The sequence below is a fragment of the Lithobates pipiens genome, unplaced genomic scaffold (genome assembly GCF_037356315.1).
Source record: "Lithobates pipiens isolate NorthernLeopardFrog02 unplaced genomic scaffold, aLitPip1_a1.2 Scaffold_30, whole genome shotgun sequence".
Taxonomy (NCBI): Eukaryota; Metazoa; Chordata; class Amphibia; order Anura; family Ranidae; genus Lithobates; species Lithobates pipiens.
Window position 1 is genome coordinate 12338097 of NW_027507791.1, and position 16972 is coordinate 12355068.

At 45.4% G+C, this 16972-nt stretch overlaps 1 protein-coding gene across 3 annotated transcripts in view; it reads left to right on the forward strand.

Annotated features, from left to right (window-relative positions):
• LBHD2 (LBH domain containing 2) overlaps positions 1-16972 on the forward strand; it is a 117279-nt gene that overhangs the window by 85009 nt on the left and 15298 nt on the right. The window contains exon 4 of one of the 3 annotated variants that reach the window (XM_077463716.1): positions 3856-3930. The exons of the other annotated variants lie outside the window; for them this stretch is intronic. Within the exon in view, the coding sequence (XP_077319842.1) occupies positions 3856-3881 (26 nt within the window). The 3' untranslated portion in view covers positions 3882-3930. The remainder of the gene's footprint in view (positions 1-3855; positions 3931-16972) is intronic. 3 annotated transcript variants of the gene reach the window in all.

The window sequence follows — 16972 nt, forward strand, 5'->3', positions numbered from 1 at the left end:
TCCGACACGCCAAAACTCACACATGTTCAGATTCAAACAAATCTCCATACATAAGTTTTACGTGTATATCTGCTGTCTTCAGCTTGCTATATTCTTCAAAAATTCTTACATCATTGCACATCAGGTTACAATTTTCACTTCTTCATTCAGCACTGAGTGTGGATTCTTGGCTTACACTGGGAGACGGCTGATGGGAGGAAAAGGCACACACTCCCTACATAGGTAGAAGAATGAAGATACTTTCAGAGCTGTGCTGTGACAAGACAAGCTCTCTGCTAATATATTTATAGCAACCTCCCACAACACACATTTCCAGCTGCCTTATCTCCCGTCTCTGAGAACTTGTCAGACGTTGCTGCTGATAACCTAAGAACTGAGCAGCATAAAGACACTGGATGTGCCCAGGTCAACTTTCATGAAATAGGTTTACATCCATTTTAACCACTTCCCAACGATGTGCGACGATGTACGTCAGCAGAATAGTACATCCATTTGTAATTGCTGCCCTGCCATCGCGCACGCGGCGCCTACGGGACCCCCGTGAGTCCGGTTGCGGGTGCAGCAGACTCGATCGCCGCAGGGATACCCGCAATCGTCTCACGGGGAGGCTGAACGGGGAGATGCCGATGTAAACAGCATCTCCCCGTTCTGCCTAGCAACAAGTGAGACTGATCTCTACTCCCTGTGATTGGAGCAGAGATCAGTGTTCACTAAGACACAGCCCAACCCCCCCCCCCACAGTTAGTAACATGCCCCTAGGACACACTTAATCCCTACACTGCCACCCCCTGGTTAACCCCTTCACTGCCAGTGTCATTTACACAGGAATCAGTGCATTTGTATAGCACTGATTGCTGTATAAATGACAGTTGTCCCAAAAATGTGTCAAAAAATGTCCGATGTGTCTGCCATAATGTCGCAGTCACAATAAAAATCGCTGATTGCCTCCATTACTAGTAAAAAAAAATTATTAATAAAAATGACATAAAACTATCCCCTATTTTGTAAATGCTATAACTTTTGCGTAAACCAATTAATAAACGCTTATTGCGATTTTATTTTGATTTTTTTTGATTTTTTACCAAAAATATGTAGAAGAATACGTATCGACCTAAACTGAGGAAAAAAAATGTTTTTTTATATATTTTTGGGGATATTTATTATAGCAAAAAGTAGAAAATAATGCTTTTTTTTTTTTTTTTTTAATTGTCGCTCTATTTTTGTTTATAGCGCAAAAAATAAAAACCGCAGGGGTGATCAAATACCACCAAAAGAAAGCTCTATTTGTGGGGAAAAAAAGGACGTTAATTTTGTTTGGGAGCCACGTCGTACAACCGCGCAATTGTCAGTTAAAGCGACGCAGTGCCGAATTGCAAAAAGTGGTCTGGTCTTAAGCCAGCAAAATGGTGCGGTCTGAAAGTGGTTAAGGGCTTCTTTAGTTCCCTGCCAGGCCCCCAAAGGAAAGGAAACTCCTCCTAGCTTCCGCCCATTATCTTCCAGAATGTTCTCCAACATTCTAGAAACAGGGGGAGGCACCAGAGGGCTGCCAGGATGAGTCATCCAACCACCGAATAACCCTGACCCAGATTCAGTGACTCAGGTTTATCCCTGGGCCAGAGTATTGTTCGCCTACTCTCACTTATAGTAACACACACTAGAGGGTGCTACATACGCATCACCAAAGCCTTATGAGATGTTTGACTTTGGTATCATAGAAGGCTTTTGGCAAGCTGGGGGATGTCATTCTTGCCTGAGAAAGGTGGAAACCTGGCGTACAATGAGTTACAAAAGGGATTGTCCACCCCTTATAAAACAGTATTGCAATTTTCTGAAATTGGGCAGAAAAAGAATACAATAGCAGGACGTGGTAAAGGTCAAGGTTCACTTTAACTGATGCTGTTTTTTTTTCTCAGGGTAGATTTCCTGGTTGGCACAACAGTTGACCATGCAGTGTGTATTCTGCTCAGTTGCAGATTTCTCACCACCCTGGTACTTGTTTGGCTTGAAAATGATGATCTCTTGAAACATTGTAGGCATAGGTCCAGGTGGCGCGTACAGCCGAGCATAGAAGTGAACAGCTGCACACGCTTGTACTTGGATATAAATGTGTTGTAGGCATCTGCATATGACTTATTCCCTGAATGCAGAATTTCCTGGCTAGTGGACTGCATCATGCAAGTGTATATGATGATGCATCAAAGCATCTGCGTGTATCCGAGTCACCCGCGGCTCCTTGGATGAAGAAAATTAGAAAAATAGACTTTTTTTATTTCACACAATATTACAGAAAAAGTCTAGAAAACACAAAATGTAAGTAAAAACACTTAAAAAATGTATTTTAGAGGGCACAAAAACGCAATGAATTACCAGAATTAAAAAGCAGAGGCTGCACCAAGTAAATAGATATCCAACATGCCAAATCTTAAACATGTCAGTAGCCTATATTTTTCATAGGCCATTAAAACCCCCTATAAGCCATCAGTTTAGCATTACAAAAGAGGTCTGGCGCTAGAATTATGGCTCTTGTTCTGGCATGTGTGGCAATACGTAATGTGTATCGCAATCCAAGGAGCAAGAAATTGAGTGGGATTATAACGGTGCAGATATATAACTCAAACTAAAAATTATGGTTAAAATGTCAATATTTATTACTCACATTTTGAAAACAATATCACCATTAAAACATTTTTGTAACCCAGACATTGTGGTCCTTAGTCTGCATAAAGCAGTATAGATGGAGGTCCCAACATGTTTCGCCTTTTAATTATGCTTCCTCAGGGGAATCCACTTTCTAATGGGTAAAGATAACACAGTTGCGTATCATAACATAACATGTATTACATAATTTTTACATATAAAATTATTTGGCAAAAGCTTTTTTTTTTAAACCTATTTTTTTTTAAATATCATATACATGTGTACTATATGCATGCCATTCCCACTGCTTACCCTAAATTTTCATAGACTTAATGCAGAGTATGATCATAAGTAAATTCAATGAATGATCTGGTCAGTTTCCACCACAGGACTAGGGGTGATGTGTATCGCAATCGACGTTTGCAGGTGTAGGCGCCCCGCCACTTGCTTTTTTTTGGGGGGGGGGGGTGATGTATGTGCTTGGGTGTAATTTTATTCTTTTACAATTAAAAAAAAAAATTTTTTTCCTTACTTTTTTTTTACTTACCTCTTTTCTTTTTCATCACATAGGGGACAAAAAGTCCCCATGTGATGATTTTTTTTGGTGACAGTTTCTCTTTGATGAGACCTCCAGGGTCTAAAAGACCCCACATATCTCCTCTGTGCTCTGGTGACTGTAATGCAATGCACATCGCGTTGCATTCCATTCCTTCCCGGCCGGGGGAAACTGTGTCCGCTTTTCTTCCTAGCCTCTCCACCTGCTATTGCCCATCTGCGGGCCCGGGGGTGTAGTGATAAGTCATGCGGCAGCCCAGGCGCCAGGACGAAACTGGAAAGTGGCTTACAATGGGTGCGCTGGCCAGAGAGGAGGGGCCAAGAGTGCCGGCGGGGGGACTGGAAAAGAGAAGGTTCCCAGCTGCTCTGTGCGATTGCATGTTTGTTTATTTTTATTTTTATATATTTAAAATATATAATTTATATATTTAAAAAATATAAATAATAATTTTTAGAATGATTTATGGTTATATATAATTTAAAGGACATAAGTCACATAATGATGTCATATATCATGGTTAGAACAAACATTCAATCCAACATATAGATTTATATCTATGCCGGTTTGAAAATGTATCGAGGAATAATTTTTCCTTTTATTATATATAGACAATGTTAAATATATGATACTTATAAGTAATTTTGATATATTACTGCTTTCAGGTGCAGCCACCCACGGGGCGATATAGACCTCCCCTTTGTTCCCCTTGGGGAAACTCCAAAACGCTGTCATCTCTTGTAAGTCTGTGATTTCTAATACCTCTGTGGAACCTCCCCTTTTTCCTCCCCCCCCCCCCCCCCCATTTTCAGTGGGTGGGATGAGTGGGTAGGAACATCATGGCAGCAGGCCCAGGATCACCCTCGGGGAGAAAGTGTAGGCCTTTTCTAAACATCAGAATAAAAGTCTCTGGTTCAAGTGTAACGATTTGGTGGAAAGGGTAAATATCACATGAGCACAACAAGAATAATAATAACCATATAATTAATTTCTTTACAAATTTTGATCTTTTTTCCTCTTTGATATTTCGCAGAAATGTGACATGGGAGGGGGGAGTATATAAAAGTCGCCCTTTTATCGCACTGTCCCCCCTGAAGAAGACCGTAATCCCTAGAAGGTCGAAATGCATTGGGGTAGCAGGGTGCTTTTTATCAAATGGTTTAATTCTATGGAATAATTTGAAGATTGTTGTAACTGTTTTCACATGATCAGGGCAGGACTTAGGGTGGCGGGGGCCCCTGGGCTTGAGGCACTTTCAGGCCCTACCTTCTATACATTACCGTATTTGCTGACATATAACACGCACCCCAAGTTTAAGAGGGAATTTTAAGAAAAAAAACATTTAAGAGGGAAGTTTAAGGAAAAAACTTACATTTAAATGCCCATCAATGTAGCCTTATCAGTGTCCATCTGCAGCCTTGCCCATCCATCTGCAGCCTTGTCCAGTGTCATTGCAACCTTGTCAGTGTCATTTGCAGCCTTACCCCAGTGTCATTTGCAGCCTTGTCATTGCAATCTTGAAGTTTATAAAATGGCGCCTCCGAGATACAGAGTTCTGTGTATCTCAGTGGCTCTCGGGTCCTCTCGGCGGCTCTCGGGTCCTCTCGGCGGCTCTCGGGTCCTCTCGGCGGCTCTCGGGTCCTCTCGGCGGCTCTCGGGTCCTCTCGGCGGCTCTCTGGTCCTCTCGGCGGCTCTCTGGTCCTCTCGGCGGCTCTCTGGTCCTCTCGGCGGCTCTCTGGTCCTCTCGGCGGCTCTCGGGTCCTCTCGGCGGCTCTCGGGTCCTCTCGGCGGCTCTCGGGTCCTCTCGGCGGCTCTCGGGTCCTCTCGGCGGCTCTCGGGTCCTCTTGGTGGCTCTCGGGTCCTCTCGGCGGCTCTCCGGGTCTCTCGCGGCTCTCAGGTCCTCTCGCAGTCCCGAGCGGAGCCGAGAGTGCTCGGCTCGGCTCAGTCACGCCCAGTCCCTGTGTTACGTCCATCATAGGGCGGGACTGGGCATGACTGTGAGCGGAGTCAAGCCGAGTACATTTGGCTATGTATCTCGGCAGGGCCCCGCGGGGCCCCCTATTGGGTGGGGCCCATGGGCTTGAGCCCAGTCAAGCCCAATGGTAAGTCTGGCCCTGCACATGATCTATGTATTAAGCAATGTATGTATTCCTATCCATCCAATTGTTCAAATAATGTATACCAGAGCTTGAATTTTAAATCATTGTGGCTACAATGCTTTTTGGATTAATAAAATAATCTCATTTTTATCTATCATTGTTTCTTATCGCTGCTTAAAAACCCCAAGGGGAACCCCTTTTATATTTTGTAGAACTATATCTGGGGTATGCAGCCAGCTCAAAACTAAAATTCTTTATGCACCTTCTTACATTTAAAGCGGGTGTCCACCGGGACTCCGCGTTTTTTTTTTTGTTTTTTTTTTTTTAAAAGCCAGCAGCTACAAATACTGCAGCTGCTGACTTTTAAATAGTGACACTTACCTGTCCAGCGCGCCCGCGATGTCGGCACCCGAAGCCGATCGCTCGCTCGGCTGCCGGGTCCCGCCGCCATCTTGGGTATGGGAATCAGGAAATGGAGCCTTTCGGCTTCATTTCCCGGTTCCCTACTGTGCATGCGCGAGCCGCGCGGCGCAATCCGGACGGTCCCCGCTGCCTCTGGGAGCTGTGTGTTTCCCAGCAGGCAGCGGGGCACTTGCTGAAGGGGGCGGGCGCTGCGGAACGTACGCCCCGTTCCGCAGAGAGCTAGCCCGGAAGTGGGTGCAGTTACCTGGATTATCCAGGTAACTGCACCCCCCTCCCCCCTGAAAGGTGCCGATTGTGGCGCCGGAGGGGGGGGGGGGTGGGATTCCGATGAGCGGAGGTCCATTTTAGGGTGGACCTCTGCTTTAAGTGCTACACTACTTTAAATGGTTCCTGTAACAAATCCTTTATGCGGAACCTCATTTTGGCTCTCATTTTGAAAGATTTCAGCAGAAGTTTTTTGCTACATTTCTGGAAGTAGGTGTCATAGACTTGTGCATTTGGCACCGAAGCTACCGGTGTCGGGTACGCCCCATGTTTTGTACTGTTTGTTTATTGCGAGCGCATTGGAGGTACCAATGGGAAACGCAGCCAAAAATAATCCGTAAGCAAATCATATTAAAAAAACAAATCACAGATAATCTGCTAATGCTGTTTTACCCCAGTGACAAGCTGTCATCTTCAGCTGAGCCTCTTACAAGTCTGCTCTGCAGAACTTTGCAGGAGTGAAAAGAAACAATTTATTTCAATAATGTTACCTGGATGAACCGTGTGGCCATATGGAGGCATCAAGCTTCTTTATTCATTTTGTGTTCAACATGCTAGCAAAAAGGGCAAAGTGCCACGCCCATTAAAAAAACAGACTTAACCACTTGCTCACTGAGCACTTATACCCCCTTCCTGCCCCAGGCCAATTTTCTGTGGCACTTTGAATGCACCCAAAGGTATCCCAGGCCACTAAATTGTTTAGGTTTGGCTTGAAGAAAAGGTGGCAACCCTAGCAGAGACTGCGAGCCAGGCCTTGTCCAACATTAGTGTCTGACCTCACATTCTGGAAGAAGGGTCAAACATTCCCATAGACACACTCCTAAACCTTGTGGACAGTCTACCCAGAAGAGTTGAAGCTGTTATAGCTGTAAAGGGTGGGCCAACTCAATATTGAACCCTACGGACTAACACTGGGATGCCATTAAAGTTCATGTCCATGTAAAGGCAGGTGTCCCAATTCTTATAGCAATATAGTGTATGTATAAAATATATGCATATATTGTACAGGATGAGAGGGATGGAAGGTACGTGTTTCCTTTGTTTGGAGATGTGACCTTTCAGAATCCCTGAAGCAGGTGGGAACTTTGAGCCCTGTCGTGGGACAGGTCTATGCTGGTGGTGAGCCAAATCTTTGTTCCTTTACCAGAAGTGTAAGGACTGAGTTTTTTGGGGTTTGTGCAGAACCAAAGATAATTTGCCTACTTTTAAGAAATAAAAAAACTTTCCCCAAGATGGCTGGCTAGTGATTCAGACCCCCAAAGTATCACAATCTATAAAATGAATGCATATATAGTTTGTGAAATGGTATATGATTGCTATGAATGCCTTTAGGTACTCTGCATCACTAAATTACCAGACTTTTCAATCGAATTCAAAGAGATGGCATGGGGGGGGGGGGGGGGAGAGCCTTTAATAGTTCTGCTATGGGGTCCCAACTCACATAGTTACCACATATAATTGAAATATAACTTTTGGCTGGGTTGGTCGATATAGACTACTCCACATTGTTACTCTGGAATATTAAAGGCTTTGGATAGTTTGCTTTTCTGCTCCTTCCTCCCTGGAACAATTCTTCAGGAAAGATCAGCTATCACGGCTAATTCTGATTTACATAGATGTGTGTCACGCGCCTTTGTGGGGAGGAAAAGAAACATTATTTGCATGATCACTATTTGCAAAGATAAAACCCTGAGTACATCGTGTGGGGGAGGTTGTGTGTTTTGTTTAAGTAGAGCTGAATCATCTTTAGTCCAAAAATATGTCTAGAAACACATGTTTCTGCAGCTCGGGTTCCACTTGTAAAATAACACACAAAAAACAAGACGAGGGCTCTGAAGGGGGATGTGCAGTCTTAGGGAGAAAATTCAGACTAAAGGTAAAAATAATTCCCTGACTGCTGAAACGTTGTGACTGCATAAAATGGGAATAAATCCTCAAAATCAACACGATTTGCAAAAATTCTTACCCCAGCACTTGCAGTTAACAACTTTCAATGTTGTTGGCTCTTGCTCTCTCAGTGCTGCTTCCCTGAACTTCTGGTTTGAACAGCCTTAACAGTGGACAGTGCAATCTCCAGCCAGTCTGTTAGTATAGAGAAGGGAGGAGCAAGGGAGTGCTCTGCCATCCTTTGCTATAGGGCAGTGTGTGTTTCTGTCGATGGACATCCTCCCAGAACCTCACCACCTGCATGCCCCTTGGGGTGTGCATTGGTGGCACTCTGTGACAGCTGTGTCCTTTGGACACAGCTGCTCGCAGATTGCGGTAAAGGGCCAATCACCGCCCAGCAGTAGAGCCCATCAGCGCAGCCTCATCATTATCCATCAGTACAGCCTCATCAGTGTAGCCTCATCGGTGTCCATCAGTACAGCCTCATCAGTGCACATCAGTGCAGCTTCATCATTGTCCATCAGTGTAGCCTCATCATTGTCCATCAGTGTACATCAGTGCAGCCTCACCAGTGCACATCAGTGCAGCCTTATCATTTTCCATCAGTGCAGCCTCATCAGTGTCCATCAGTGCAGTCTATCAGCACCCATCAATGAAGCCTCATCAGCACCTATTAGTGCAGCCTCATCAGTGCCCATCAGTTCAGCCTCATCAGTGCCCATTAGTGCAGCTTCAGCAATGGACAGTAAAATCTCCAGCCAGTTTGTTAGTATAGAGAAGGGAGGAGCAGGGGAGTGCCCTACCATTCTTGGCTATAGGGCTGTGTGTTTATATTGATTGATATCCTCCCAGAACCCCACCACCTGCATGCCCCTGGGGTGCGCATGGGAGGCGCTCTGTGACAGCTGTGTTCTTTGGACACAGCTGCTCACATATTGCGGTAAAGGGCCAATCACTGCCCAGCAGTAGAGCCCATCAGTGCCCATCAGTACAACCTCATGATTGTCCATCAGTGCAGCCTCATCGCTGTCCATCAGTGCAGCCTCATCGTTGACCATCAGTGCAGCCTCATCGTTGACCATCAGTGCAGCCTCATCGTTGACCATCAGTGCAGCCTCATCGTTGACCATCAGTGCAGCCTCATCAGCGCCCATCAGTGCAGCCTCATCAGCGCCCATCAGTGCAGCCTCATCAGCGCCCATCAGTGCAGCCTCATCAGCGCCCATCAGTGCAGCCTCATCAGCGCCCATCAGTGCAGCCTCATCAGCGCCCATCACTGAAGCCTCATCAGCGCCCATCACTGAAGCCTCATCAGCGCCCATCACTGAAGCCTCATCAGCGCCCATCACTGAAGCCTCATCAGCGCCCATCACTGAAGCCTCATCAGCGCCCATCACTGAAGCCTCATCAGCGCCCATCACTGAAGCCTCATCAGCGCCCATCACTGAAGCCTCATCAGCGCCCATCACTGAAGCCTCATCAGCGCCCATCACTGAAGCCTCATCAGCGCCCATCAGTGCAGCCTCATCAGCGCCCATCAGTGCAGCCTCATCGATGCAGTCTTATCAGTGCCCATCAGGACAGCCACATCAGTGCACATCATTGCAACCTCATCAGCACATATCAGTGCAGCCTCATCAGTCCCCATCAGTACAGTCTCATCAGTGAATCCTCTTCAGCACACATCAATGCAGCCTCATCAACACCCATCAGTGCAGCCTCATCAGCGCCCATCAATGCAGCCTCATCAACACACGTTAGTCAAGAAGAACAATTACTTATTTGCAAAAACAAATTTTCCCCAAATTTCTTTCACTTGTTTAAATGAAATACCCAGTGTTGATTAAATAAGAGCAAAAAAAGCTCTATTTGTGTGGAAAACAAATGATAAAAATGTCATATGGGTACATATAGGAGTTGCATGACCGCACAATTTTCATTCAAAGTGTGACAGCACTGAAAGCTGAAAATTGGCCTGGGCAGGAAGGGGGAGAAAGTGGCCAGTATTAAAGTGGTTTAAAAAGCTCAGTTTAATGTCAGTTTAAGGATCATACCCACGAATGCAAATGGGGGAATGTTCATATATCTGAGCAGTACTCACATACAAGACCGTATGCCATGACTGTGTCTCCGTTTTACTCTAACCAGATTCAGTAGGCCTCTCACACTGCTACTGGGAAGGATTGCAGTCTCTCTTCACTCAATGGGTATGAGTGTAGTGACACTGGATTCTGAATTCAACATTGATACATAGTGAAATGTTTTGAGAGGAGTATAGTATCTCCAGTTAGGCAGCTGCTATGCGCAAAGGGGCCTCTCAGAGGAGCCTTGGATGTAGGCCAAAAGAAAAAAGTATGCATGATCAAAGAATAAAGAAAAAAAATAATTAAACCCTTACAAATATGTTTGTTTTATTTTTGTATCAAGCACCCAACTCTTACTATCACAATAGTTATAGTCATACATTGTTTGTTGTATTTTGTAAGCCTTAATGAAGGGGTCCCCCAGTATCCCCCAAACTATGTGGGATTGCCTACGCTGATATCTAAGAAATGAATGCACTTTGGAGTATGTACTTTTGATGTGGCCTTCCTTCTCTTCTGAATATCTTTTTTAGCCTTATGATCCAGACACCCCTGTCAAACAGTACAATCAGGTCCTGGAATTGGGGTTGATTTACTAAATCTTGAGAGTGTAAAATCTGGTGCAGTGATTGGACACAGCTGATCACATGGGTAAAGAGCCGCATGATCAGCTCTTCACTGAGATCGGAGTTGCGCTGTGTCCCAGTGAAACAAGTGCAGTGAGACTCGGGCGACATCATATGATGTCCCAGAACAGCGGAGGATCCAATGGAGGTGGTTAGATAGAAGCAGGCTGGTCCCAGTGATGGAAGGAGTATGCAGCTGGATTTGCCGATCCTGCTCCTCTAGTTCCGACTGCGGAGTGGTCTCAACTGTGCTCTGCCTGCCGCCTCTCTGCATAGATAAGTAGTTGGAACCCGGTGCTTGCCTGGCAGAAACAGCTCCTGAAGCCTTGGCCATTGACCCCAAATGCTTGCAGCTACACTGCACTCTCCTCCTGAGTAACCTATCCTTCTCTTCTGCAGCCAACAGTTCCCTATCAGGTACTATCAAAGAGGGGGATTTTGGGGTGGGAGTAGAGCACAGTTCTGGCAGATAGGGCGATTTGGGGGAAAAGGGGGCACCCCTGTACTCTGCACGCTGTTTGCAGCAAGCACCTGAACCCTGCACTTTGTATGCAGCGCATCCCTGAAACCTGTAATCTGTATGTAGTGTACACCTGAACATTGCAATCTGTATGTAATGTACACTTAAACCCTGCACTCTGTACGCAATGCACCCCTGAAACCTGCAATCTGTGTGCAGCACACCCCTAAACCCTGCAATCTGTATGTAGCACACTTTGACCTTGCACTCTGTATGCAGTGCACACTTGAACCCTGCAGTCTGCATACAGCGCACACTTGAACCCTGCAGTCTGCATACAGCGCACACTTGAACCCTGTAGTCTGCATGCAGCGCACACTTGAACCCTGTACACTGTATGTAGTGCACACCTGAACCTTGCTCTCTGTATGCAGCGCACACTTGGACCCTACACTCTGTATGTAATGCACAGCTGAACCCTGCACTTCATACATAACGCACCCGAACCCTGCACTCTGTACTTAAAACACTCCTGGTATTTTCTGCCCCTTTAAGACCATCCCACTGTTATTGTAGGAGGTGCTACGGCTGCCTCATGAATGTGTTTTATTTTTTCCAGGGGGAAAGGAATTTTGCATTGAAACACCACATCATGACTGCAAGCCAAGCATTTGGCTTGTGGCTGCTGCGCAGCCTCATTGAGCTCAACAGGCAATTTTGACAGGCGATGCTGCCTGTGAAACTTGACACGTAGAGTGAAAATTGCTGCACTATGTAGCTAAGCATCGAGGTCATTGCAATGTGTACTCAGCCAAGTAGCTGCTGTGTTCATTTAGAGGTAGGTGGTCAGGGAGTGCTTCTGTTTAATCATCCTTTTAAGCCACTCCCACTATTAGACACAATCTGGTCCTGCCCATTGCTCACCTTGGCACGCATAACAGAACTTGCTTTGCAACTGTATCCCAGTAGGGTGGCTGATCATTTGTCATGCTGTGTTGACGTTGTACATGTAAATCAGGCCAATTACCTGTTCTGGGTATTGTCAGAGTTTTGCAGATTGTGTTTATATTGTTTAACTTCTTCCTGCCCGTATGACATCATGTGACATCCTCAGGTTGAAGTAGTTATACCGGGATGATACCTGCACCTGCTGGCATTATCCCGGTATGGACATTTTCAGCTGGCCAGTCTCTTCTAAGTAAGTGATTTTAGTGGCTGAACAGCCATTCGATCTGCGGGGTACCCTCCCCTAGCCCCCCCACACCGCCACTGCTGCCTTTCCTACCGGCCAGGAAAGCAGCCGATCAGATTGATCTGTGCCTGATCAGCTGCATTGGAGCACAGAGAGGTTTGGGGTCTAATAGATAGGGATAGCCGAACGGTTCGCCCGGCGGTCGTTTTAGCAGCAAATTTCGGCTGTTCACGGTCCGCCCGATCGGCGGACTATTGCCGCCGTTCTCCCGGCAGACTTCCGTGTTTACTGTGTAAAAGAACTTTGACCTATGATGACACATCCATCATGGGGTACAGGACAGCCAATTGAGACATTACAGCACATGGACACTTGGACATTCCCCCTAACTTATAAATAGACCCAATCCGGCGGCCATTTTACATTCTTGCTACTGTCACTATAGGGAGAGGTTGCTGTGTGGAGCAGGGAGAGACTGCAGTGACCCAAATCGCTAGCTATTTGGTCCACAAAAGTTATTTTCAGGACTGGTATAGGTGTTAGGTGTAGTTCAGGATATAGGTTTGAGGCACTGCTGTGCTACTGATTTTTGCAGCAGCCTGTCTTTTGTCAGTGTAGAGAGAGGGACAGGATGCTGTTTGCTGCAGGGACAGTCAGTTTAATCATAAGCTGTTACTATTAGGTCCACAAAAGTGCTATTCAAGTTATTGTTCCAGCAGCCTCTGTTTTGTCAGTTTAAATAGGGACAGGCAGGAAGCTGTGTGTGAGGCAGTGAGGGACAATCAGTTTAATCAGTAGCTGTTACTATTAGGTCCACAAAGGTTCTTTTCAGGACTGGTATGGTAATAGGCTTGTACACGTATAATATTCTTTCTTCCAAATATAGAAAGAATATTATACTTGACTGCTGCCCTTCTGCTGCAGTAGTCCTTTATCAGTATAGGGACTGAGGTACAGTCTGCTAATCATTCACAACCTACTTGTTCCACAAAGGTCCTTATAAGGACTGGTAAGGTATAGGGTACTACAGTACATAGGGTTGGGTGAGGTACAGTCTGCTATTCCTTAAGGACAGGTATAGGTCCACAATTTATATAGGGTTGAGGTGCACTACTGCTGACTGCTGCCCAATTCTGCAGCAGTCCTTTATCAGTATAGGGACTGAGGTACAGTCTGCTAATCACAACCTACTAGTTCCACAAAGGTCCTTATAAGGACTGGTAAGATATAGCGTACTACAGTATATAGGGTTGAGTGAGGTACAGTCTGCTAATCCTTAAGGACTGGTATAGGTCCACAATATATAGGGTTGAGGTGCACTATTGCTGACTGCTGCCCAATTCTGCAGCAGTCCTTTATCAGTATAGGGACTGAGGTACAGTCTGCTAATCACAACCTACTAGTTCCACAAAGGTCCTTCTAAGGACTGGTAAGGTATAGTGTACTACAGTATATAGGGTTGAGTGAGGTACAGTCTGCTAATCACAACCTAAAAAGCACACCGTACTATATGCCCGTACCCTCCTGTTTGAAGAGGTTGAGCAGTGTCATATTTTTGGTGCCCAGCAGCAAGTTGCTGGTATCAGTGCTGCTGTTAGTGCACTCTATCTCGATGCAGGTGTCAGTGCTGTATATCACGGTGCTGGTGATCATCTCCTGCACCCTCTTCTTTGCCTACCCTGACCTTCCCTCGCCTCCATTGTCTCAAGAGTCCAGAATTGTCAGAATTTCACATATAAAAAAAGAATGCTTGTAGTTGTCGATCCCAGATTCACCTCATACATGTGTTATGTCATTGGCCATGTGGTGGGACTATGTGTGCACAGCTAGTAATTATTTTGTGGCTGCAAATATAACCTGTAGGTTTGTAAAGTTCACCATCCCTGTGCTGTGCTGACTTCCTCCTGGGGCTGCTTATTATGAGGGGCTCCCACCATCCCTGTGCTATGCTGACTTCCTCCTGGGGCTGCTTATTATGAGGGGCTCCCACCATCCCTGTGCTATGCTGACTTCCTCCTGGGGCTGCTTATTATGAGGGGCTCCCACCATCCCTGTGCTGTGCTGACTTCCTCCTGGGGTTGCTTATTATGAGGGGCTCCCACCATTCCTGTGCTGTGCTGACTTCCTCCTGGGGTTGTACCTCTGCTGTGCATATTATGAGGGGCTCCCACCATCCCTGTGCTATGCTCATTATGAGGCGCTCCCACCATCCATGTGCTGTGCTGACTTCCTCCTGGGGCTGTACCTCTGCTGTGCATATTATGAGGGGCTCCCACCATCTCTGTGCTGTGCTCATTATGAGGGGCTCCCACCATCCCTGTGCTATGCTGACTTCCTCCTGGGGCTGCTTACGGTGCAGGTGTCAGTGCTGTATATCACGGTGCTGGTGCCAGTGCTCTCTATCACGGTGCTGGTGTCAGATCACTCTATCACTGTGCAGGTGTCATTGCTGTATGTCACGCTGCTGGTGTCAGTGCTGTATATCACGGTGCTGGTGTCAGTGCTGTATATCACGGTGCTGGTGTCAGTGCTGTATATCACGGTGCTGGTGTCAGTGCTCTCTATCACGCAGCTGGTGTCAGATCACTCTATCACGGTGCAGGTGTCATTGCTGTATTTTTGACCCTAGATCTCACATTTAAGAGGCCTTGTCATGATTTTTTTCTATTACATTCCTTGTAATGGCAATGAAAGTGACAACATTTTTTTAAAGACCAGTATTAAAATAAAAAGTAAAATAAATTTGAAAAAATTTTACAAATTTTTAACACGCCCCGTCCAGCCGAGCTGACGTGCAGAAGTGAATGCCTATGTGGGTAGCGCCCGCATATGAAAATTGGTGTTCAAACCACACATGTGAGGTATCACCACGATCGTTAGAGCGAGAGCAATAATTCTAGCCCTAGACCTCCTCTGTTACTTAAAACATGCAAACTGTAGAATTTTTTTTAAACATCGCCTATGCAGATTTTCAAGGGTAAAAGTTTGTTGCCATTCCACAGTTTTGAAGAGTGACATGTTGGGTATCAATTTACTCGATGTAACATTATCTTTCACAATATAAAAAAAATTGGGCTAACTTTACTGTTGTCTTATTTTCTTTAATTAAAAAAAGTGTATTTTTTTCCAAAAAAAGTGCGCTTGCAAGACCGCTGCGCAAATACGGTGTGACAGAAAGTATTGCGATGACCGCCATTTTATTCTGTAGGGTGTTAAGACCCGCACACATGATCAGAAATTTGGCCAGCAAAAGACCGATGAGAGCTTTCGGCCGGAAAATGCGATCGTGTGTATGCTCCATCGGACTTTAGCTGGTTCTCAATTTTTTGATTGGAAATTTCGATCGTCTGTACAAATTCTGACGTGCAAAATTGCTACGCATGCTCGGAAACAATTTGACGCATGCTCGGAAATATTGGACTTCATTTTCTCGGCTCATCGTAGTGTTGTACGTCACCGCGTTCTTGACGATCAAAAGTTCTGAGAACTTTTGTGTGACTGTGTGTATGCAAGACAGCTTGAGCGAAATCCTGTCGGAATTCCGTCGGGAAAACCATCAGAGCCTTTTCCGATCATGTGTACGGGGCTTTAGACTCAAAAATTATATATTGTTTTCTTTCTAAGTAATTTTCTAGCAAAAAAAAAAATATTTTAAACATCAAATCTCAGAAAGAGGCTCGGTCCTTAAAGCAGAATTCCACCCTAAAAAAAAAAAAATACATAAAAAGGCTCCTAAAAAATGTGAAAATGATATAGATAGATAGATATATATATATATATATATATATACAGTGCCTTGCGTTAATACTTTGTAGAGCCACCTTTTGCTGCGATTACAGCTGCAAGTCGCTTGGGGTATGTCTATCAGTTTTGCACATCGAGAGACTGAAATTCTTGCCCATTCTTCCTTGCAAAACAGCTCGAGCTCAGTGAGGTTGAACCGCAGTTTTCAGCTCTTTCCACAGATTCTCGATTGGATTCAGGTCTGGACTTTGACTTGGCCATTCTAACACCTGGATACGTTTATTTGTGAACCATTCCTTTGTAGATTTTGCTGTATGTTTGGGATCATTGTCTTGTTGGAAGATAAATCTCCATCCCAGTTTCAGGTCTTTTGCAGACTCCAACAGGTTTTCATCCAGAATGGTCCTGTATTTGGCTGCATCCATCTTCCCCTCAATTTTAACCATCTTCCCTGTCCCTGCTGAAGAAAAGCAGGCCCAAACCATGATGCTGCCACCACCATGTTTGACAGTGGGGATGGTGTGTTGAGGGTGATGAGCTGTGTTGCTTTTACGCCAAACATATCGTTTTGGATTGTGGGCAAAAAGTTCGATTTTGGTTTCATCTGACCAGAGCACCTTCTTCCACATGTTTGGTGTGTCTCCCAGGTGGCTTGTGGCAAACTTTAGACAAGACTTTTTATGGATATCTTTGAGAAATGGCTTTCTTCTTGCCACTCTTCCATAAAGGCCAGATTTGTGCAGTGTACGACTGATTGTTGTCCTATGGACAGACTCTCCCACCTCAGCTGTAGTTCTCTGCAGTTCATCCAGAGTGATCATGGGCCTCTTGGCTGCATCTCTGATCTGTCTTCTCCTTGTCTGAGCTGAAAGTTTAGAGGGACGGCCAGGTCTTGGTAGATTTGCAGTGGTCTGATACTCCTTTCATTTCAAAATGATCTCTTGCACAGTGCTCCTTGGGATGTTTAAAGCTTGGGAAATCTTTTTGTATCCAAATCCGGCTT